At 36.5% G+C, this 25,546-nt stretch overlaps 1 protein-coding gene across 5 annotated transcripts in view; it reads left to right on the forward strand.

Moving 5' to 3' along the window:
• LOC130052909 (synaptotagmin-7-like) overlaps nucleotides 1-25,546 on the forward strand; it is a 114,654-nt gene that overhangs the window by 25,638 nt on the left and 63,470 nt on the right. For all 5 annotated transcript variants that reach the window (XM_056159110.1, XM_056159111.1, XM_056159112.1 and 2 more), the window contains exon 2: nucleotides 4,168-4,453. In XM_056159110.1, coding sequence (XP_056015085.1) covers nucleotides 4,168-4,453 — 286 coding nt within the window. The remainder of the gene's footprint in view (nucleotides 1-4,167; nucleotides 4,454-25,546) is intronic.

Genomic DNA, 25,546 nt, shown 5'->3' on the forward strand with positions numbered 1-25,546 from the left:
ACCGGAATTGATAGAGACACAGGATCTTCAGAGATGATATAAGAGGATACCAACTAGTTTCAAGGCCAAATAACTCTTATGACCTTTGCCTTTAACCTTGATCATAAAAATTTGGTTTACTTTAGAACAGGGACCGATAGAGATATGAAAAATGTAGAAATGTTAAAAGGATGTAGTGACCTACAAATTAGTATCAAGGTCAAATAACTCGTGACCTTGATGTCTTACCTTTAACATAAAAACTGATATGACTTCAGAATCAGGTCTGATAGGGACCTGGGATCTTCAGAAATAATGCGAGAATGATTGAATCTTGACCTTGATCATGAAAACTTGTATAACTTTTCGAACTGGGACTGATAGAGACATGGGATCTTTAGAAATTATGAGAGGATGTTAAGATCTATGAACAAGGTCAAGTGATGCCAGTCATAAAAGGAAACAAACAATTACAAGATTTGCGGGAAAATTGTCATTTATTAAATGACAATAAATATATGAATATCTATAGAATAAAAATAAAGGGGATATCACTATATACACTAACTTAATGACAAGAATTCTCTGAGGTCCCTCAATTTGATAAGTGAGTGCATGCATGGTCTTCCCTGACACAGTCAATAAACTTGTTTAAACAGATGTTTGGTAGCAGCCAGTGAAAATGTGCACTTGTGCATGCGCAACCTGACTTTTCCCCACAGCATTCGTCTAACCTTGCTCTATGATGTTTTGTTTGGACTTCAGGGTTGGACATGTGATGGTCGATTCTCCTAAATTATGATGACTAATTCTAGTTCTGACGACTAAATTGCTTGTAATTAGAATAACAGGAGGAGGAACTTGAAAAGCTAACACTATCTGATAATCTGTCATATGTCATTTGTATAATTGCCTTAATAACAACCTTAGACTCACTCTTGACCCTTATTTGTGGAAATACATATACATGTATTAGAAAGTATAGAAGTGAATTAACATTAGATAAAAAAACCATATATGTATGTTTAATTCTGACAATGCTTGTTGTTGTGTATACGCCCATATTGCATTTCTTCATCTACAGATTGAATCAATGTTCATTTTCAAATTAAAAACCACAACAAGTAAAAGAGGTACTGTGTGTTTGATCTGTCATGTAAAACATATATGTAATTCAGGTGTGCTGGAGGTAAAATCTGTGTGCTGGAGGTAAAATCTGTGTGGTGGATATAAACTCTATGTGATGGATATAAAATCTGTGTGGTGGATGATAAATCTGTGTGGTGGATGATAAATCTGTGTGGTGGATATAAAATCTGTGTGCTGGAGGCAAAATCTGTGTGGTGGATGTAAAATCTGTGTGGTATGGATGTAAAATCTGTGTGGTGGATGATAAATCTGTGTGGTAATATGGATGTAAAATCTGTGTGGTGGATGATAATTCTGTGTGGTATGGATGTAAAATCTGTGTGGTGGATGTAAAATCTGTGTTGTGGATGTAAAATCTGTGTGGTGGATGATAAATCTGTGTGGTGTGGATGTAAAATCTGTGTGGTGGATGATAAATCTGTGTGGTGTGGATGTAAAATCTGTGTTGTGGATGTAAAATCTGTATGGTGGATTGAAAATCTGTGTTGTGGATGTAAAATCTGTGTGGTGGATGTAAAATCTGTGTTGTGGATGTAAAATCTGTGTGGTGGATGATAAATCTGTGTGGTGTGGATGTAAAATCTGTGTGGTATGGATGTAAAATCTGTGTTGTGGATGTAAAATCTGTGTGGTGGATTGAAAATCTGTGTGGTGGATGCAACATTGTTCTGACTTAAATTGTTACAACTAGGTAAAATCCTCCAGTTTTGCTCGCACAATTATGTCTCTGGGTGCACTTGCACCTGTTTTTTGGCTGATATGTCTCTGTGGTGATTTCAGACTTTCTTTTTTAAATGGCCAGCAGTTCATGCTCTCTTATTGGCTCCCCTTCAGGATTTATTTATCTATACGTACAGGAAGAATGCTAGTTTAAAGGATTTGATGATCGACTGATTTATTGATTTAAATTCTTTAAACAGCAGTATTATATGTGTTTGTTGATCTGATTTGTTGTGCTATGTGGAATGCATGCATTAGTTTTATGACGGGGAAAAAATCAGTTGATGATTTTGAATAAGTTTTAAATTGGGTAAAGGTCGTATGATTGGTTTATTGTTAGAAGGCTGTTGTTAAGAATAGAGAATGCAAAAAAGTTCTTTAAAATAAACTTTATTATTTCAAGTGCAAGCAGGTATAAAACACCAATCAAAATTGTCACAATGATGAAGTATAAGATACAATTTGTGCCGGAACTTTATATGTACTTGTAATTTTGTGGCAATTATATATAGCAAATTAGGAAAAACATTCCTCATGTTGCACAAAATGGCATTTATGGTCAATTCATTTTCCCCCTCAAATTACCTTAAATTGTTTTATTAAGATTATTTGAATAGTGCTTTGAACAAGAGGCCCACAATGCTCACTTGAGTCACCTTGGCCCTTAATTATGCTGTTTTTCAGAGATATTTTCCTCATGAAAAATTTGACCTTATATTGTAATCCCAGCTTAGCTCCATGGGAGTCATGTGACTTAAATAACTGCCCTTTAATATAAGATGCTTCAATATCATTGCTAACATATGCCTTTGTGGGGGTCAATTGATGTTTGATTCATTTGCATCTTTGGGATCCGGGTTAGAATAGGTCTTCAGTGCCCCTTGCTTGTCAGAAGAGGCGATTAAAGGTGTGGTATGATAAAGATCTTTCCCAGTGCTTAAATGCCATAAGTGATGAGCATTATAGGCCTAAATTTTGCAGCCCTTCATCGGCAGTGGTGATGTCTCCATATGTGTGAAAAATTCTGGAGAAGGACGTTAAACAACCGACCTTTGTTGTTCAGTAGTTTTCCCGCTTTATCTATAGATATGATTATATGTAAAAATTTGTCCCCATGTTTTGCCCCATGCTCTCCCTTGGACGTCTATGATTTAAAAATGAGAGATTGATTTAATCTACACAACTTGGGAATAAGATTTGTATATCAATATGAATTAGTGCATTGGCCTTAATGTCTGTGTTTAATTTCTAGGTCACTTCGCTAACAATTGAACATGTAAACTTCTTCTTGATACCTACCATTCCAATTCTTTTCAAATTTAATATGAAGCATCTTTGGGACAAGTGGGACATAAATTGTAAATTTCAAGACTTTTGCCTCCCTGGGTCATTTAGGGGTTAAGGCAAAAACTGCCAACAATATTTTCCAGTATCTGTTAATGGGCATTTCTTTGACTGCTTTGAGTCTGTTGTGAGAGTAATTTTTGGAACTTTGCAAGTAAAATAATATTTTTTTGGAATTTAATAAATATAACACTTAAATTTGTTTTAAGCATTAATGGTTCAGCATGTTATTTATGGATGCCCCTGGTTATGATGTAACAGCCCTACCCTGTGCAGTTGTTAAATAGATAATATGTTGATTGTCGTCACAATTAACACAACAGGGTTTAATTCAAACTGACAGGTGACCTATGAAAATTAAAAATGGTTGAAATATAAACAATCTGATTAAAATCAGATCCTTAAAGACCCGCTCACTTAGATCGCTACACTAGGATCCTAGTGTAGCGATCTTAGTTATTGGATCTTAGCTAGGATCTGATTTTAATCAGATTGAAATATAAACAACACATTACAAATATGCTTGATTTTATTTATTCATTTAATGATCATTCAAATGTTGATTTTAGTATTGATATTCAGACTTTCTTACAACTACAAGGTACAATAGTAACTCGGGGTTACTTTTTGACAACCTTACGTATAATAATACAAGACTTAGTATTGAAATGTTGGAAGATGCACGACTTTTTATCGGATACACAATTGTTTTTCTACCAATTGCTCTCGGGCAGACTCATAGCGAAGATATCGCGGATGATATTAGTATAGATCTATTTTGCATTAGATATATGGTTCTTCACGTTTAGTTACAGATGCCTGTTTAGAGGAATATTTTCTCATCAATCAATCAATTAGTTGATCAATAGATTGATCCGCTTTCTCTGAACATTGAGTACAGGTTTATTTTTAAATGTGTTTTGTTTTATTGACTGGTTAGGATTGTTGTCTATAAATTATGTATCATCTTGACAGATATGGAAGAATCAGGAGAAGCCTTTCTGGCCATCATCAGTGCAGTGGGATCGCTGGTGGTGCTTGTGGTGGCTGTTCTCTTGTGCGGGTGGTGCATTGGGAAGACAGATGATGATGATGATGAGGATGAATTTGACAGCGCCGACCTATTGAGTCAGAAGTACACTGCAGTGGCCCCACAGGATTCCAATGAAACAGAGGGAGTACGCGTGCTGAACAAACGCTCCTGGGAGGCAAAGTCATCCATGCAAAGCACACCTATAATGCTAAGGAGGGAAAGTGTCAAGTAAGTACTCTAGGAATGAGTGGCCTCATGAGTTTATGATGCATGGTGTGTAATAATGTCTAGTAGGCATCACCTATTCAGAATGCATGTAGTATATATCAGGCACTTCACAGAATGTGTCTAGTATATATCAGGCACTTCACAGAATGTGTCTAGTATGTATCAGGTACTTCACAGAATGTGACTAAAATGTGTCAGGTACCTCTCAAAATGCGTCTAGTATGTACCAGTCACCTCTCAAAATGTTTCTAGTATGTATCAGCCACCTCTCAAAGTATGTGTAGTATGTATCAGATACCTCTAAAATGTATCTAATATGCGCACTAGCCACCTCTCAAAATGTGTCTAGTATGTATCGGGTACCTCTCAAAATGTGTCGAGATGTGATGTACCTATCAAAATGTGTCTAAAATATGTCAGGTACCTCTCCAAATGTGTCTAGAATGTGTGATGAACCTATCAAAAAGTGTCTAGTATGTATCACACACAAAATGTGTTTAGTATGTATCATATACAAAATGTGTGCAGATAATGTAATATGTACAAAATGTGTGCAGTATATGTATCATGCATTTCTCAAAATGTGTGTGGTATGTATCGAGCACCTTTCAGATTGTGTCTAGTATGTTCTGGGCTGCCCTCTCAAATGTCTGTAGTTTGTAATGAGTGCCTCTTAAAATGTGTTTGATATGTATCAAATTGGACAAACTTCATATCTATACCATAGATTTAACTATTCAAGTAATTCACATATATGATAGTTAAATGTTTGTTCGAAGCTGCCATCTGTTTCCAGAAAAAAAAAACATTAGCAAAAATTAGCTGTCTGAATGAATTGACTGATAATGAGAAATCACATAACTTTTAATGCTATCTACTCCAAATAACTGTTACAGTAAATATCACACACAATGCTGTATACAACAAATAACTGTTACAGTAAATATCACACACAATGCTGTATACAATGTTACAGTAAATATCACACGCAATGCTGTATACAATGTTACAGTAAATATCACACACAATGCTGTATACAGTGTTACAGTAAATATCACACACAATGCTATATACAAGAAATAACTGTTACACTAAATATCGGACACAAATTATGTTGAATTTCTTTGGGGATGACCTTATGGAGATTTAATGAAGATGTAATCTTTCTTGAAATCTTTAAAATTTAGAGTTTTGAAAATATGGCTTAGAGAGGCTGTTGTCACATATACACTGTACACTGTTTAACCCTTTTCATTTACTTGGTCAAAACCAATATTAATTTTTCAATGTCTTTTTACATAACTATTATTTGTTTACACCCACTTCGTGGATTTAGTGAGGCCTGGGCTTTGAGGGTTTAGTGAGGCATGGGACTATGAGAGTTAATGAGATCTGGGCTTTGAGGACTTAGTGAGGCCTTGGGTATTGATGACTTATTGAGGCCCAGGGTATTGAGGTCTTAGTGAAGCCTTAGGTATTGAGGACTTATTGAGGCCCAGGGTATTGAGGACTTAGTGAGGCCTTAGGTATTGAGGACTTATTGAGGCCCAGGGTATTGAGGACTTAGTGAGGCCTTAGGTATTGAGGACTTATTGAGGCCTTAGGTATTGAGGACTTATTGAGGCCCAGGGTATTGAGGTCTTAGTGAGGCCTTAGGTATTGAGGACTTATTGAGGCCCAGGGTATTGCAGACTTAGTGAGGCCTTAGGTATTGAGGACTTATTGAGGCTTTGGGATAACTTTAAGAGAAACTGTAAAAAGTTTTCATTATGTACTTAAAGAGATATGATATGCAGGTTGCTTTATAGGTCCTGTCAGAGTGTGTTTAAAATCTGGTGCAAAATTAATCTAAAATGTCATTTGAAGGTCATGGTCATGATAAAAGAAAAAGAATCCATATATTTTATTGTATCTGGACCATGCATTTTTAATATATAAACATTTGTAAATGTAAGTGACCCAGAGGTTTGGTAGTGCTTGACTTTAGAATTAGTTTGAAACTGTTTGATAACAAAGAGTTAACATAACTTGTGTGAGGCAGAATTCCTGTCCCAATTACATCTGTATTTCTAAAATATACATAACTGTAAGGTTTTACCACAGTGCATGAAAACAAATCTTTTCTAAGGACCATATCTGATCGGAAGAAATTTTAAGATATAACACAGAACGCTTTTCCCAACTGAACTCTAATGGCTTTATTTGGAGCTCATTTTTGTTCAGCATGGGATGAGACTGTCACACGTCTGATCGAGAGTCAAATAAATAAGATCACGACCACACTAATGTATTGCTTAGGAATTTACTTTTTATTTCACAACAGAATGGTTTGATGAGAAATGAATAGACCCACATCAGTAAATTATTTTGTGCCAAATGACAGAAAGTGTGTTTTATTGTAGGTTGAGTAATTCTTGACACAAAGCTTTTGACTAAATCTAAGTTGTATCATTCAGTGCTTTGATATATATTTTTTTATTATTATTTTAAGTTTTTGAGTTGAGGACGAGAAAATACTTTAATGCACATGTTAATTGTTCGTCATCTATAACTCCCTAATGAGTCAATATATTTGTAGAAAATGGATTTAAAAACATCTGCTACTCTAGTTTCTATCACATTAATTAAGTTTGAAACAACAAAATGATATGGTATATGCATTTTTCATATCAATGAAAATGTGGAATTAGGATAGGAGTTATCCCTATGGAATAAGGGTGGTGTCAGATGCATGGCTATAGAACTCTAAATAGGAAATTACAGGGATATTTTTTCCTCAAAATTTTCTCATGATTTATAACGTTGCAATATATAGAATTGATATACATAAAAGTATCTTCCAATAGTGAATATTCAGTTTTGTTACAGTGTAACCTACTCCAAACACACATATGCGCGCACATGCAAAAACACACAATTGAAAGATGAAGATAACGAACAGTGATCAATCTCATAACTCCTACAAGCAATACAAAATAGATAGTTGGGCAAACACGGACCCCTGGGCACACCGGAGGTGGGATCAAGTGCCTAGCATCTCCTGTCACAAAGAAAAACACACACTCAGTCTTTGTGGGGCCACAAGACGCATATAAAATGTTTACATATGAATATGTAGGAATTTAAAACAATTGTTCCAAGAAAACCACCACAATACATCAAATTGTGTAGATTTGGGTCAGCATCCTTATGAAGTGTAGATTCGGACCAGCATCCTTATGAAGTATAGATTTAGGTCAGCATCCGTAGAAAGTATAGATTCAGGTATGTTAACATCATCATCCCTTAAGGTTTAGCTTGGCCACTAGAGGGGTTTAGAAATCGTGGAAAGATATAAGAAAATTCTAAAACTATCAATAGTTCCCAGGATATTTTGTGGTAAATTAGTATGCAATCATCCTCATGTAGTGTATAGATTCATGTGTATTCATATTATCATACTTTTGGTTTAGCAAGAGGCCACAATAGGGGGTTTATGTTTTCCAATGCATTTGCTCAAAGGATGATGTGCCCCATATACCACTTGTGAATTTAAATTAACAGTTATCCAGAATAAAAAGTAACGATTATCCACAAGGATATGCAAAATGAAACAACATCAAATAAAGCGCATTATCATGTGTTTAAATGGTGAATGTCGATAGTGTCTTTACATGTAGCTGGAGGGGATACTTATCTACATGTCACACAACAAATGATTTCAAGTTCTGGAAATAAACGCCTTGCATGGTTAGTTTGTATATTGCTTTGAAAGTCAATCCATATCCCTTGTTGCATTTCATGAAGCTTTTCTGAGCCAGCATTAACTGTGTTATGCAATAATCTAAAGCAACATTAGGGTTAGAGTGTTTCAGTCTGTATGCTCATTGATTTTGTTTAAAATATGGATGTTTTACCGTATATATCTATACGTAATCCACAAAGTTGATAGTCTGTTGATATATTCCAATAAAAAGCTGAACTGAAGATACCAAACAGTAATTAATCCCATAACTCCTATAAAGAATACAAAATTAACAATTGGGTAACTGCAGACCCCTGGACACACCAGAAGTGGTATAAGGTGCTCAAGAGCAGTAAGCACCTCCTGTTGAACGGTTACAACCATCGTGAGCCCTATGTCTAAATCAGGTAAATGGAGTAATCTGTATGAAAAGAACGACATAACAATTTATATGAAAGAAGCCTGACTGCATAGAACTCCTGGAGACACCATGTTGTATTGTAAAAAACATTATCATGACCATAGAATTCGGGAAGTGATTATTTTAACAACACTGTTGAAACCCCAGTAAATTTTCTGTTACGTAACATCAACTTACATTCGTAGTGTCAGTAGCCTGTTTAGAAATTTATCATATCAGAACATTCTCTTGCATATCGTATCAATCGGGATGCAGAAGGTGATAATGGAATAGTGTTATATGATTAGGGGAGGTTGATGATAGAAAAGCTGAAGCCACGTAGTTCGAAATATAGTTGTGTTGTTAGTTTGTTCGGACAGATACATCTATGAAACTTATATGGAAAACAAGTGTTTTTTTATATTTCAAGTTCATTGGGGCATATCCAATCGACTTTCAAACGAAAATGAACATTGTTAAAAGATAAAGCGCCTCCGATTTATCTAAATGTGGAGTAGTCACAAACATGGCCACAAGAGGGGTTTTCTAACTCTTGTGTGGATTTTTAAACCGCAAATCCTGCTTCATACGAATACGAAACAGACCCGCTAGAAAAGTAGCATAATTTGTGCCCTGGGGAATTCCAACAGGCTACTGGGAGATCTGATCACCAAATACAATGTATATATTGCCAATGAGGAAGTGTACTGTCTTTTATCAACTTTGGAGTGTTTGTGTTTAGAATCGGAACGATCGTTGACTATGACAAAATATGAATATATGCAGGTTTCTTATTTATTGGAGAAGTAGTTGGCTGTAATAATAAAAAAAGCCTAGCCTTTTAATTCATTATGATTGGTGTATAGATTGTTGAAAAGTCGGACGTTTGAAAAGTTTTGTGACTTTAAATTTTATTTTAAGTTCTTTGGATATTTTAGTATCCAGGTTTGATTAATCCCACTTCTTGAATATGTTTGAACGGTGAGCGAACGATGCTTGATCAGTGAGAGAACGCGGAACGTAAATTTGTGACGGTGAACGAACGCATTTAGAGCAAACGGAGCGCAAATGCGAGTGCAAAGTGAATAGTGAGCGAACGGTGAATGCAAGATGAACGATTTATTCGGAATATTTCATGTTTTCCTCGCATTGTACTTATTTCATAATCAGGTAAGAAAAAAAGTTAGAATAAATGTCGTAGTCCTCATATATATTCAATATCTGTAGAACTCTAAATAACTTACTCCTTCCACCATTATATGCATACATCCCTTTTTCATTTTAACGTTGTTGCCGTCAAATTGGAGTTCCGAATGACAATGAAAAAACACACCACTGAACGATGAGTAAACGCTGAACGAACGATGAGCACACAGTGAACGAACGGTGAACGCTTTGTGAACGGTGAACGTGAGGGGTTTGTGAACGGTAAACTGATTGAAAAGCGAACGCTGAACGCACGGTGAGTGAACGGTGAGCGAACGAAAACAAAATAGGCAAGTAAAACATTTTAGGGACTGCATAAAGCCCCGTTTGTGACAAACAACAAAAGAAAAAAAAAACTTGGTAATTTTTAGTCTTAAATGATTGCGTGGTGGATATTGTATTTTCACATAATTCATATTACAAAGAATGCAAAGAAGAGGAGATTTACCAATTAAAAAGAAAATAATTAGGATGATAATAATTGATGTGTTGATTGATTGTTTATTATTTAACGTCCCTCTCGAGAATTTTTCACTGATATGGAGACGTCACCACTGCCGGTGAAGGGCTGCAAAATTTAGGCACATGCTCGGCAATTACGGCCTTGGAGCAGGGAAGGATCTTTATCGTGCCACACCTGCTGTGACACGTGGCCTCGGTTTTTGCGGTTTCATCCGAGGGATCGCCCCATTTAGTCGCCTCTTACGACAAGCAAGGGGTGCTGTTGATCTATTCTAATCCGGACCCCCAAATGGACTAATAATTGATGTGTATCAAATAAATTTTGAACTCTCCTATCAATAAGCGTTTTGATAAAATGATACTATGCTCAATACGAAATTTGTAAACAAAAACGGCGGATGAGACCGGTCGACAGCGGATGCTTACTCCTCCTAGACACCTAATCCCATCTATGGTATGTTCAGGGGGTCCGTGTTAGCCAAACTCTTTGTTTTGTATTCCTTGTGGGATTTATAAGATTGTTCACTGTTCGTTATCTTCGTCTTTCATGACAATTTCATAATATAACGATGATGAAATATTAGATGATTTCATAATGAAAACAAATGAAAATAATGATAATGATTAAAAAAACCGTGAAAATTTTGTCATAGGTCTTTTTATTGCAATGTACTTTCGATTAATTTTTTTATGCCAAAATGTGAAAACTCTGATTTTGACGAAAGTATACACTACCAAATGATAAGACTCTATGTAAACCTTGGTCTTCTTAAGAATCACGAAGTAAACTCTACATTACATCGAATCCCCATCGCAAATTGTAACTCAGTGGAAATCTTTGATATGTGCGATGTGGGTTAACTCCTACAGGAAATGTGGAGTGCGTGTGCAACAATTCTGAAATACACTGTCAGTGGTCTTATGATGTTGGGTATCAGTCACTTTGGAATTCCCTATCAAGCTCAAACTCTTCCTTCTAACCTTTTAATATAGAAGTTAGGACTACCGAAAGTGGGATATTTTGTAGGTTTTCAGTCTCGTCCTTTTTTCAATATAGTCTCATCTATAATGTACCTTTCACGTTTGTTTGATACCATTCGCCGTTGCGTTATCTCATGGAATGGTTAATTGGCTTCCAGTTATATTCACCGAAATAAGATTATTTTAAAATAGAAGATAAAACGAACCTATTTTGTCTCTACGTCCTTACCTTACAACCCTCTCCAAGATTGAAGCATTGTGATAGTCGCCTTATTGGTAGATGCATACTAGGCACCTGATCCCACCTCTAGTGTTTCCAGGGATCCGCGTTTGGCCTGTTCTCAGTTTTGTATTTTATATAGAATTTATGAGAATGGTCTTCACCTTTTTCGTATGTTTGGACTGGAATGTAAAAGACAAAGAGGGATAACTGCCGCGTCACCCAATGAACACCAGTTCCACGTGGTCAACGCCCTACAGAACATTTCCTCTGAAATCAATACGCACTTGCTCACAACTGAAACGAGAGACGTTAATTGATGTAAATTGCAATGTGCATTACCTAATGCAGTCTTGAGCGGAAGTCCATTAGTCTCCCCACAGGGAAGTGTGAACGATCGCTTCGCATGGAATCTTTATATAGAAAACAGCTATCAGGATTAATGACAATATCTGTGAAGCGAGAAAGATGATGTTCAAATTAGGTGAACATTATATGCAAGAATAACAGTTTGATTGAAATCAGCCTTTCTTCTTTTCCTTTTGTCGTCAAAACAACCTACCGTATAAGCAGAATTTTTAGCGAGGATTTAATAATATTAATAATTTTGGCATTAATAGCGAGAGTGATGAGATCGCTAAAATTAGATACTGCAAGCAATCTATTCCACATTGGAAGTCATAGGTATCTTCCTTGGAACTGGAATTATACATGTAAAGTCGCTAACATTAGGTTTCGCCAAATAGATATACCCATTTTATGGAAAAATCACTGAATTTGTCCTTGTAATAACCCCACTTCTACTCACCTGGTTAAGGCGGCCCTTACTTCTTACACTGTCCACTTCTACTCAGTCGTTAGGGCGGCCCTTACTTCTTACACTGTCCACTTCTACTCACGTCGTTAAGGTGGCCCTTACTTCTAACATCGTCAACTTCTACTCACGTCGTTAAGGCGGCCCTTACTTCTTACATCGTCCACTTCTACTTTCGTCGTTAGGGCGCCCCTTACTTCTTACATCGTCTTTTTGCATATTTTCACGGTGATTTTAGGGTACGTGCAGTGAGAATTAAAGAGACATGGATACGATTTGAGGTAAAAAAAAATCAAGTTTTATTTTTCCAGTTTTAAGGTTTAGAATGCTTAACTAAAGTGTTTCTAATGGTCAGCAAAAATTGAATGTCAGTTGTCGAGGTACATGGGAGATTCTTTGTTATGTAAACAAGGCTTGTGTCATGCTTTTGTTTACATACAGGCTAATTATACAAGTAAAATTCGTTTAAAGCATATTTTTTTAATTTGCAAGTTAATTCTGAACATAATTTGATAGTGTCTAGTGTTTAGCACATCTCATTTTGTTTTAATCATGTTATTTTCTGTTAAGCAATTTATATGACATGAGCCTTGTTTACGTAACAAAGAAATGTGAGTGCTGTATATCACTTATAACTAAAAAACTAATATTCAAATTTTGGTTGACCATTAGATTACTGTAGTTAAGCATTATACACATTAAAAATGGAAAAATAATTTTTTTAACTTAATCGTGTCCATGCCACTTTAATGTTTCATGTACCTTATTCAATCAATCAATCAATCATGTTTTATGTATGATATATATGTCAAGTTTCATAAAAAAAAACCATATAACAGAATCATTTCCGTCTGATAATGAAACACGTAGGTTGTAAATGATATGATTCACAATTCCCATGAAATAAATACACACAACGCACAGTACTGACTGAGGTATCTACGGAGACTAATGGCAATTATTTGATAAAATGTTTTATAAAATGTCAATGTGAAGCTTAAACGCGTCATGTTTAATTTGTGCAGTGAGTAATTACGCGTAACACAACTGATCACGTGACGTCTTCAAGAAAAGCATCATAGTTTCGTTAAACCCGAGTTCAAGCCAACAGTTTGAAAGTCAAAGTGGCAATCTTTATTATCATCTGTAGTCATTTTATAGCGTACTTTCATGTTAATGGACTTATTTGTCCATATTATGCGAAATCCTTCACCATGCCTGGTCGCTAGCGAGTAAATCAAGCAAACTCAATATAATGAGTTGTAGAGGTCATTTTATGATAAATCGATGAGAAATTTATGGCCGCTGTCCTTTTTTGCGATCGCATTCTAATGATGCAAGGTATCGGACTTCAACTACAAATGGTGACACCGTGAATATGAAGAAATACTCGACTTTTAAAGACCAGTGCACAACACATAAAATTACAAGTCACCGTTAGAACTTTTGCTGTTAAAGTAAAGATTTATTTGAATTGTTGCTTAAATGCGCATACCAATATTTTACGTATATCATTATCCAAACTAAAGTGGGGCATGGAGGTCCACCTAACCGTCATGGCTAACACGAGTGTAGTACGTAACGGTGAACATGTCGCAATTTTTTTAAAGCTGCATGTAGATGAAAATGTGAATATAACGAACATTGATCAATCTCATGATTCCCAAAAAGGAATACAAAATGATGAATTGGGCAAACACATACTCCTGGATATACCAGATGTGGGGTTAGGTGCATAGGTGAAGCAAGAATCCCTTGTCGACTGGTCACACCCGCCGTGAGCCCTACATATTGATCCGGTAAACGGAGTTATTCGTAATCAAAATAAGCGCGTAAAACAGCCTGATAATTGGTATGAAACCTCATCAATTGTACTAAACGCACAATTTTAAGTTAGAAAAATATAGGTAAATGCCTTCGTTGCCCTTTTCTCTTGAAACCTATCAGAATGATAATAGAATATTAATTCAATTTGGAAGCCCTTCCTCTGGAGAGGAGGTTTGTATGCTGCCATGACTCCAATATTCTGGTCACCATAATAAGACGGCACCATGATGTAATGCGTTTATAGATAGATGTTATCTTGTATAACGTCTCTATCGAGAATTTTTCACTCATATGGCGACGTTACTAAGACCGGCGAAGGACTTCATTTAGGCCTTTGCTTGGCGCTTACGGCCATTGAGCAGTGAGGGTTCTTTAGCGTAAAACTTATACGGTACCAATTTTGATGCACCAGATGCGCATTTCGACAAATAATGTCTCTTCAGTGATGCTCAACCGAAATGTTTGAAATCCGAAATAACTATGAAGTTTGAGATCTAAATATAGCCAAAACAGCATGCCAAACAAGTGGAGCCAAATTCGTCCAAGGATAAGAGCTATGCATGAGGGAGATAATCCTTAATTTTGAAATGAATTTCTAAATTTTATAACAGCAATTAAATATACATCCGTATTTTCAAGCTAGTAACGAAGTACTTAGCTATTGGGCTGTAGAGACCCTCGGGGACTAACAGTCCACCAGCAGAGGCCTCGACCCAGGGGTCATAATGTAAAACTTATACAGTACCAATTTTGATGCACCAGGTGCGCATTTCGACAAATAATGTCTCTTCAGTGATGCTCAACCGAAATGTTTGTGTAATACATACTACGACACGGGACATCCGTTTTTATGGTCATCTCCGAGGACCCGTGACATTCACACCTGATGCCGAGCGTTTGGCGATGGAACTGTCACTACCTGTTTTAACGACTTTGGTATGTCGCGACGGGGATTCGAACCTCGACCTCCCGCATGCGAGGCGAACACTCTAACGTGTAGACCACCACGGCGGTTGTAATGCATTTAAGGTTAGAAACATTAAAAATATGTAAGTTCATGCGACCGAGTATAGGTTTTATCCAAATGTACCGCAATATCAAACAACACACACACACACACACACACACACACACACACACACACACACACACACACACACATATATATATATATAAATGGTATTTTGTCATCTTTTACTTCGTCCTTGGCCCACATATCCGAAATTACAGGTGACAGACATTGAAACTGACAGGCATCATGTAAGGCATTATGATTAGGTAGACAGAAATTAACAGAGAAACACATACATGAATAATACATATAACTGTTGGAAGTCGTAGAAGGAACTTGATGTCCGTTGCAATACATAGTAGATCAGGATGGGTCGTCAAAAACGCCCCCTTTCATCTTCACGATTATGGACATAATAAGATAAAGAATGCCTGTTGGTTTACGGTGTGGTGAGGGATTGATTTTGTATCAGTTTGGCCACATAAAGGAAGGTTTGAGGGAAAACAACTTAATTTTTTTGGCTGATCTTACAAAAAATATGATACATTTTTATTGCTTATTGAGGAGAACATATGGCAATTTCCCTGGAAGATAATAAACTAGTGTTTTTTTTACCTGGATATACAGAAGACGAATAACTTTACCATATCTAATAAATGCATATATTAGAATGCAATTGCCATAATAATGCGATCGAAAATAGGGCGGGGCACATTGTATTTGGATTTTCTGTCTTTCAGTCCTTCTGTCTATCAACAACTTTATTCTGTCTTTCAGTCTTTATGTCTGTATGTCAACAAATCATCATCAACATTGTTAAAAAGAAAGAAAGGCTGACGTTGATAGAGAGAAGGACGGAAAGACTGTTGAAGTTGTTGATAGACTGGCAAAGATGGGAAAATAGAAGTTGAAGTCTGTTTATTGTAAGATTGCCGTTAACATAATGGACATTAAAAGTTCCATATCAAAGCTTCACCGCCATCTTGAGCATTTAAGGGGATTCGGAAGTGAGCATGGTTATGATGATATATTTATGTCCTTTACGTCAACTTCAACCCCTTTCTTTCTGTCATTTCCGTCCCTCTGTCTATCAACAACTTCATTCTCTGACTTTTAAGTTCTTTTGTCTATCTTTCAACACCTTCAATGCAAGGTGAAGATAACGAACAGTGATCAATCTCATAACTCCTACAAGTAATACAAAATAGATAGTTGGGCAAACACGGACCCCTGGACACACCAGAGGTGGGATCAAGTGCCTAGGAGGAGTAAGCATCCCCTGTTGACCGGTCACACCCGCCGTGAGCCCCATATCCTGATCAGGTAAACGAAGTTATCCGCAGTCAATGTTGGCAATGTCTGAAAATATCTCCAGTGTTCCTGATTTCAACATTTAGTTTCTCAGCAATAGCTTGAGTAGAGCATATGCTTTGATGTTCATATCTACTTTTATATCTGACTCATGACCTTGCATAAAAAAACTTTCCGCCGACTACTCCTCGTTACGAATCAAGCAGTTTGACCTTTGGTCCCATGTACCATTGCATGGTTTGAGTGAAATAAATTAAACTGTTGATGAACATTAAAAATCCCATATGACAACTTGACCTTGATGTTGGGTAAATGAAATTAGTATGTTTGTGATAATGTGTTATGTTGTTCAGTTGTTTCAAAAGAATTCCAAGATGTTTAACACAGGTAGTACTAGTAACTGTCCCTTCGCTAAGCTCCCGACATTACAGGTGAACGTCATTTGAGTTTTGAGTATGACCTTCGTAATAGCCTTCTAGCATGATAATGCATCATTGCTACAACCAAAACGCCATATAGAGGTCAAAATGTGTGACTCTCCGCTAAAACATGTGAAACAAACAAAACAAAAAAGATCTATTCATTACAATATTGATAGATTGTTTTGTGTTTCGAGAACTGATCATATTGATTAAAGTGCATGAAATGAACTTTTTGAATAAACGCAGATTTTTAATAGTTGTTTAGATTTTTTTGACTTGTTAGATATGCATACCTTCATCACGAGTTCGTACGCCCACACTCCATGCATGCATAATCTGAATCAATGTGATAGAAATGTTACGGAGAATTACATGTTTCAGGGTATGTTATAATTAATCACTAGCTTATCTACATTCATCACCGGCCATTCATATCTGTGAACTTGCAGTCCCCACGTTGAATTGAAATGACGGTGACCATCTTTCATGCGAACCTCTTGGTTTAGAGTATTGGGTATGTCTTGTATGTAGTTGCAGCGAATTGTTGAAACCAAATTAATGTCGTATAAAGATGTTCCACCAAGATGAAATGTTAGATTCTGTCACATGATTAAGGAAAAATGATGTTACATTGTGGTATGCTGTTTATAAAGTAAAATTACATTACTCAGTTGATCAATTGAATTGACCCAGAATGTGAAGATGAAAAGGTGAAGATAACAAACAGTGATCAATCTCATAACTCCTATAAGGAATACGAAATAAAAGTGTTGAGCAAACAAGGACTACTGATCATACCAAAGGTGGAATCAGGTGCCTAGGAAGGGTAAGCATCCCCTGTTGACCGATAAATCCACGGTGAACCCTATATCTCGATTGGATAAACGGAATAATCCAAAGTCAAAATCAGTCAATTGGTATGAAAGATGTCGAATGACACTTTATCCAATGAAAAGTTGTATTGGTAAATCAGATCGTTATAATGGGCATAGAATTTGCAAAATGTTGACTATAAACGGGACTATTGAAACCCTGTAACAGCAACGTAGTTGTCAGAAGTCTGCCATGATGTAATGATGGAGCTGACAGAATGTTTTAATGCTCTTTGTGTTTCAGCAGATTCTGTTAGTTTAGGTTTGCTATGAGGAAAATTCTAAAAGTCTATTGCGAAATGTGTGCAAGGTCACGGAATGGTAGAAATCAATCAATCAGTTTGTGTTGAACGTTAGATAATTAAGCGTCAGTGTTTCGTTACCTGCACTATATCATTATCTCATATTTTAGTGACCCAGTAGTTTGTTAGACATTTGTCCTTGAGAAAAGGTTTTCTCTTTGAGATCTTAGTCAATATAAAATAAAAATGTCTACAATAGCTCCTTATTCCCTCAGATGATGATGATCACTAATAACCCCTTAGCTCATTTAGAAGCACTTTTCAATGTGTATACGACTGCTCCATCGCTCATTAAAACTTGCCTTTGTTTAAACAAGCATAATGAGACTCCCAATAAAGGATGCAGCCCAATCGCGGTAAAGCATTGGTTTGGTTCAAAGAGAAATTAATTTTGCTTTGATCTTCAGGATCTAAAGTAAATAACTGCTAGGGTCATACAGTCGATGATTGTGCTTATATGACCTGAAAAAATATAATTTGCTTACAGGAAACGAACTGAACTGATTATAGTTCCTAACGACTACACTTTATTTCTAATGTTAATGATGGCGTTTCGTAAAGCAATCATTAACTTTATTTTGCCTTTAGTTACATTTTTTGCTTCATTACTCATTGATGTATGTCTAATTTCTTGCTTTGACGATGCGATCCACTTTCTGGACGGCGTAATCCACTTTCTGGACGGCATAATCCATTTTCTGAACGACGTAATCCACTTTCTGGATGGCGTAATCCACTTTCTGGACGGCATAATCCACTTTCTAAACGACATAATCCACTTTTTGGGATGATTAATCCACTTTCTGGACGGCGTAATCCACTTTCTGAACGGCGTAATCCACTTTTTGGGATGATTAATCCACTTTCTGGACGGCGTAATCCACTTTCTCTTTCTGGGATGATTGATCCACTTTTTGAAGATGTTAGGGGACGTATGTTTTCTCAGTCTGAATTATAACCTAAATAAAAACTGTTCATCTGTTTAGTCAATGTCTGGCATTTACTATATCAAGTGTAAAATGTTATGTACTAGAACGTGTCTCCTTTTTTTTTGAAATTTGTAATACAATTTGCACATGTAATGGTTTCAATTTTAGTCTTATTATTAGCACAGAACCGTTGTAATTTAATTACGAATTTATATAAAATAACTACATGCAGTAGGGATCATAACGGCAAGGAATAAACATGTAAGAATATGTGTTTCACATAAGTATATGTATGGTTATTCAATCTGACTCACTAAACATATAATTCATATACTGATGAATATTGGAATTAAGCTACTTGTAATAAAATAAGTCGGATTTTACAAATATATCAGGCCGCATCGCCGTAGATAATATAGGGGAGGATGGCGGGCTCAAAATCAATTTCCGGTACACAAATTGTGCAGTCTTTACACTCCGATCAGATAAGGAAGAATGACAAAAGCCCCATATTGGGACGCTGTGATTGGTCAAGTATGGAATATGCTAACTATAGAATCTTAAATGATAGCATTACATCATCAGGCGATTTCCACTAGAGACTGCAATGATAAGAAAATATACACATATGCTCTTCCATCACCGCCTGATGAAATCCTTAATTTCTTCACTATATTTGAGAAATAAATGCATCTATGTAAATTTGTCTTCTCCTTGAAGGGGAGACAATTACCAGGATATTCCCAAACGCATTGAAAATTTATAGCATTGACCTCTTCCAGCTATGTTGTATCGCCAGTAGCGGGAGTAGATGTCAAAAAGCCGTCATATTTTGTGCAGGAGCTGCTGCATTCTGGCATAGGAGTGAAATGCCATAGTATCTTCAAGATGTCTCAAAAGATTTGGATACCAATTCCTCTGGCTGAGTAGAGAGGAAATGGTGAATTTTCTTCAGTCATTCAATAGGAAGGTGTGAGATTACGCAAGTTTAGATATCAAATAAGGAAGTTTACTGTCTCTTCAACAGTTGGAAAGAAATCAATAACTACGACACGTACATATGACCCTGGAAGAGCAAGTAATTATGTTCATTAGTAAAGCCCGATACTTTCCATGGCATCGTATTTTACATGTACAGCTGTGCAAAATTCAGAAAATGATGGACCTGTTTTTAATACTATAGAAATTGCCATAGCTCACCTGCGCATCGTGCCTGCCGTCTGTTTAAACATGTACGACTTTTAACCATGGAACCTTGTCTACTGTGACAATTTCAAACATAGCCTCAATGCATTATTAAGCATAAAGGATCCAAGTTTGGATAGACATGTCCCTTTCTAAGGGAGATTGTTAAGGAATAGCGATGGTGGGATTGTTACACTCTTACCAATACAAATCAGGAAGAAAAGCTAGATCTTGAAAGAAAGCTTCTATCTAGCGTAACGATTCAAGTTTATCAAAAACACGGCTCCCTCTCCTTCCCTAGCCACGGTAAAGCCACAAGAAGGGGACATTGCATTTCACACTTGGCAATTATATAAAACTGCAACGATAAAGTTTGAAATTGATTTGCAATAACCCCATGTGATATAGATTGGAGTTTGTTTATACCAAGAACACGTTGTTAAGGATGGCCACGACAGGAGCTCAAAGTTTTGTATAGGAATTATTGAATAAAAGGTGAAGATAACGAACAGTCTCATAACTCCTATAAGCAATGCAGAATAGATAGTTGGGCAAACACGGACCCCTGGACACACCAGAGGTGGGGCAAGGTGCCTAGTAGGAATAAGCATCCCCTGTCGACCGGTCACATTCGCCGTGAGCCCTATATCCTACTCAGGTAAACGGGAGTTATCCGTAGTCAAAATCAGTGTGCCAAGAACGGCCTAACAATCGGTATGAAACACGTCAGACAGCATTTGACCCAATGATAGGTTGTATTGAAGAACTAGATCGTTATAACAATCGTAGAATTTGGGAAATGCTGACTTCAATCGAGAAATGTTGAAACCCCCAGTACCATCAACTTGTTTGTCAGTAGCTTTGAATGTAGAGTTGTTTCCCCAGTGACCGATGAGATAAAAATTAAGCATATACAATATAGTATATATTTGTTATAATGTTTGTCCGAACTATGATATTCCTGACCAAAGAGAAGTCGCTATTAGGAGTTTTAAGACTTGATTGGGATTATAGGAAAAATCTTTTTAAGATTTTCTTTTCATGAGTCACGACGATTCACTTTAACAAATCAATATGTAATCGGTCTCATATAATGTAGATTCAAATGTCAGTATTCTGCAATCGTCGTGTACAATTAAGCTGTTCACATAATGGCTTCGGGAGCATGGCGTGGTCACGAAGAGGCATTTAGGGTTGACGAGTTCCCTATAGAAATGTGTCTGAGTGCATGTATGGCGTGTAATTTTTAATCATTTTATATCAAAGTCTAATTGAAATCTCAATCGAAGAGAGGGGATTGCGTCCGTCCTCCTAAGGTAGGTGGTAAGGTAGAGACCGTTCTCAAAAAGAACATTTCTCCTGTAACCACCATGGTTACTTAATGTCACAGTACAAAGGAAATACAGTAAAAAGTTATTAGTATCACATGACTGTGCAAGGATTCTTTAACAATAAAGGATGAAGAGAAATAAAGAGGATTGATGTCTGTCTACACGGTATGCCATTGAGATCTATACAATGTCTGGCAGTTTTATTTCTTTTTTTATATTGTCATTCTAATGCTATCTTTATATTCTTTTGGGGTTATTCCATGTCCATTGGTACAAATCTATATAAATATTGAAGGAGAGAGATGTGATCAATAAGCCTTGTTGGGTTTTCGTAGTGAAGAAGATGGTGTTAGGAGGTTTTTTTCCCTGAGTTTTATATAATTCCAATTAGATCGGAAACTTAGTGACATTTGCAGCAACTTAGAGGTGGATATACAGGAGAACATTCTACTGCCATTGACCCAATGTGATGAGACAAGTTTCCAGCCGGTCTGTGTTATATTGACTTCCCGGATAGTCAGAGAATGTGGAGGGAAATGAAAGCAAGATAAACTGTTGCAACTTGGTTTGGAAATTTGATTTCTATTTTTAAATTGGATCTGCAGACGGATTGGCCGGTTTTTTAATGTAGAATTGGACGCATATATGATATAATACGGATACGTGTTTAAAAGTCTGAATATGAAGGAAGTGGTGTTATGCTGAGCATTTTGTTGGTAACCGGGGACATTATTTGTTCATGGAATGACATGTTGTGTATATTTCCTTATTAAAATGAACTTTCAATGAAAACAAATTCGGCCAACATTGAATTATTTGCAGGGTTTTGTTGTGCTGTCATACTGGTGTATATATCCTTAAAGACCTTTCAGTGAATTGACATTGATGTTGAAAGAAACATATTCCCTAGAAAAGGGAAATGTCCTTTGAATTTTCTCAAAGTGCGAAATACCTGCAGACTTTTATTCCGTTCCCGGATAGATCACTTTTGGATTAACTGGGTGACATGAACTGATTCTGTTATCACTAATGGCGCATCGCAATTAGTGATGCATAATTTATAGTTTTGATTCCCCACGCTATGAGGGACGTTAAATTCAGAACAGTGCGACTCAATCATACACTATAACGAAGTATGGGCGTCACGTTGTTGGATTTCACTCAGGCTATTCCTGGGAGGATGTACTATTCTTAAGTTTAATTTTATCTTTGGTGGTTTTCTCGGATTACGGTGGCAGCAGATTATGGCTTGGTCGTGTATCAACACAGGGACCTCCAGGTAAAATCAATCAAATCCTAACATTGATCATAATCATTGTTTTGCATGCAATCAATAGTAACTCGCAGGGGATTTTCAAACTAGTAGACGGCTTTGATTTAATCTAAACTTTTCATTTCAAATGGTTTACAATCTTTGTCATATGTGAATCGATTGTTGTGTTTTCCAATTACCAGGAAGCTACGGCTTTCATCTAGATGCATTTGCCTTCAAACAGCGATTGATTTTTGTTGTTTCATTTTGTCAGGATTTCATGTTTATAGCTATTTATCTGAACCGTGTAGAAGGATGTGCATTTCCTGTAATCAGAAATAGCTTCGTTAGAGTTAACATTTACAACCTCGTAGAAAAAAATGACTTCACGAGGTGTAGAGCAGTGGCAAATTTAGGGGAAGGGAGGGGTGCATATATAGATGAAAATCCAAAGGCATCCAAAATGGTTGAGTATTTTGGCAAATACTTGACTTTCACATGTGGGTCCGTCCTTTTCGGAACTCTTGGATCCGCCACTGTAAGAGGGTACAGAGAAATCAATGGAAAGATGTATCCTGTTTGAGTACAAATGTTCATCACGTTTATATGTATTAAACGCTTAAATATTGAGAATGGCATTGACTTATTAAGGATAAGATATGGTTTCAACTCAAATGGTAGTTCTGCTTAACAGATGCTACATAATATATTGTGATGGGGAAGGGAGGACAGTCCTTCAGGTGTGATTACTTACACATTAGTTCAGCTGATCAATGGGTGACTCCGAAAATATGTAAGAAGGTTACTCCGCGATTCAAATGCGATTGAAGTGACCCATATTGTGGCAATGTCATGGGTGTCATATTTCAAAAAATAAAATAAAATGGAGGTATATGCATTCATTAAATATTATCGAAATTGAAAGTGATCATTTACACGTCTTGTAGTACCAATTATACAGTCTCAAAAATCAAGATGATGATTATAAATTTTGTTTTGATAGGATGGTTGTGAAGTAATGAAATACTCTGCACTTTTCTAACATAACTGGTATTTGTAAAGCAGGGCTTTACTACAATACAACGGTTTTTTATGTTATGTATGCAGGTAAGGCATAAGAAATTGAAAGTTGACAAGGGGGAAAAAATCGTACCAGCAGTGATACGTGTAACGGTGGCCCCTCAGTCATCAAGCTTTTCTACACAAATAGTCGCATTGCTGCACTGTAGGTGTGACTGACCGTTGTTTCGTTGTTAATGATCTTGGTGTGGGGACAGCGATGATAATCTGCACGTGACAGATCGATGTACGATGTTGTATTTATGCATATCTCTAATCATTCGAACACTAAAGAAAAAGAAAGCGATGTTGTCAATTGATTTTCCTTTGAAGACCGATACAATCTAAGGATGAATAGATAGCCTTACTTACCGTGATTGTGAATTACAGGGGTGGGGGGGTGGGTGGGTTAGAAACGTGTACCATGCATTGAAATCAGCATTTGAAAGGGAAGACGGCTTGGGTTATTAGTGTTTTGACTTGTAAATTCCCTCCGCAAAACATATTTCTGTGTTGAACATTCTTTAAAGATGCCTATTTTGCTTCAGTGTTTATAGGGAATGGGATGGATAGCCTGAAAACGCGAGCGAAATCGAGTTTTGCTATTCAACGATGCCAGTTTCTTTTTCTGACACAACTCCTTGGTTAAGATCTGATAATTTACGGCGAGAAGATAGCCAACAAATTGGTTTTTTGCTCTCCTTATCTGCAGCTTCCCCATACAATTGACAGAAGACGACATAAGTATACTGATTGATGGAGGAAGACGTCTGATATTCTAAGTTTTCCCCAATATTGGTTTCGTGAAAATGTTGAAGAGATCATGAGAGAGAGAGAGAGAGAGAGAGAGAGAGAGAGAGAGAGAGAGAAAGAGAGATTGAATGCCTCAATGACTATATTGAATACTTATAAGCTGGCTATCAACATTCTCATTAAGGTAATTTCATCAGACATATTTAGGACTTGAATATTCAATTGTTTATGAGGTATTGATAATTTTATTATATTACAATTAGTTCTTCATCGGGCGTGTCAGTGATATATAGGATGAATATTTATTATGGAAGGTAAAGATAACAAACAGTGATCAATCTCATAACTCCTACAAGCAATACAAAATAGATAGTTGGGCAAACACGGATTCCTGGACACACCAGAGGTGGGATCAGTTGCCTAGGAGGAGTAAGCATCCCCTGTCGACAGGTCACACCCGCTGTGATTATATAAAATCATTTAATTAATCTGTAATCCGAGATATGATGTATATTTCTTCTGTACTTTATTTTTGAAGTGTTGAACTTTTTTTTTTATTTCATACCTGATTCTGGATAGTATTCACTACAGCAGTGGAAGATGGGGAGAGACTAAATATAAACAGCCACTGAAAATGCAAACTGTCGATTAGGAACAAGGGTGTTTCAGTATTTCCTTATCATACATTCTTTCTATTTTATTTTCTAAGTGCTTTTTCCGTTCTTTCTATCTTAAATTCTTAGTAACTCATCTATTCGCTTTAATCTTATGTCCTTAGTGATTTATCCATATTCCCATGTTATGTTCGTTTGTGAGGGTTTTTTAAAATACAAAATCAAAGTTTTGTCTCTGAATTGTTTTAATTCCATCTTTTAGTGAAAGCTGATGGTTCCGGTAAAATGAGAGATAATTCATACTTCAGTTATAATTGTTACCCAAATTATAATTGTTCATCAATGTTAGACCGGCCTCGATAGCTCAGTGGTGAGAATATTCGGTTCTTGACCGGAAGGCTATGTGTTCCAGCCCTG

This window comes from Ostrea edulis, chromosome 3 (assembly GCF_947568905.1).
Source record: "Ostrea edulis chromosome 3, xbOstEdul1.1, whole genome shotgun sequence".
NCBI classification, from domain to species: domain Eukaryota; kingdom Metazoa; phylum Mollusca; class Bivalvia; order Ostreida; family Ostreidae; genus Ostrea; species Ostrea edulis.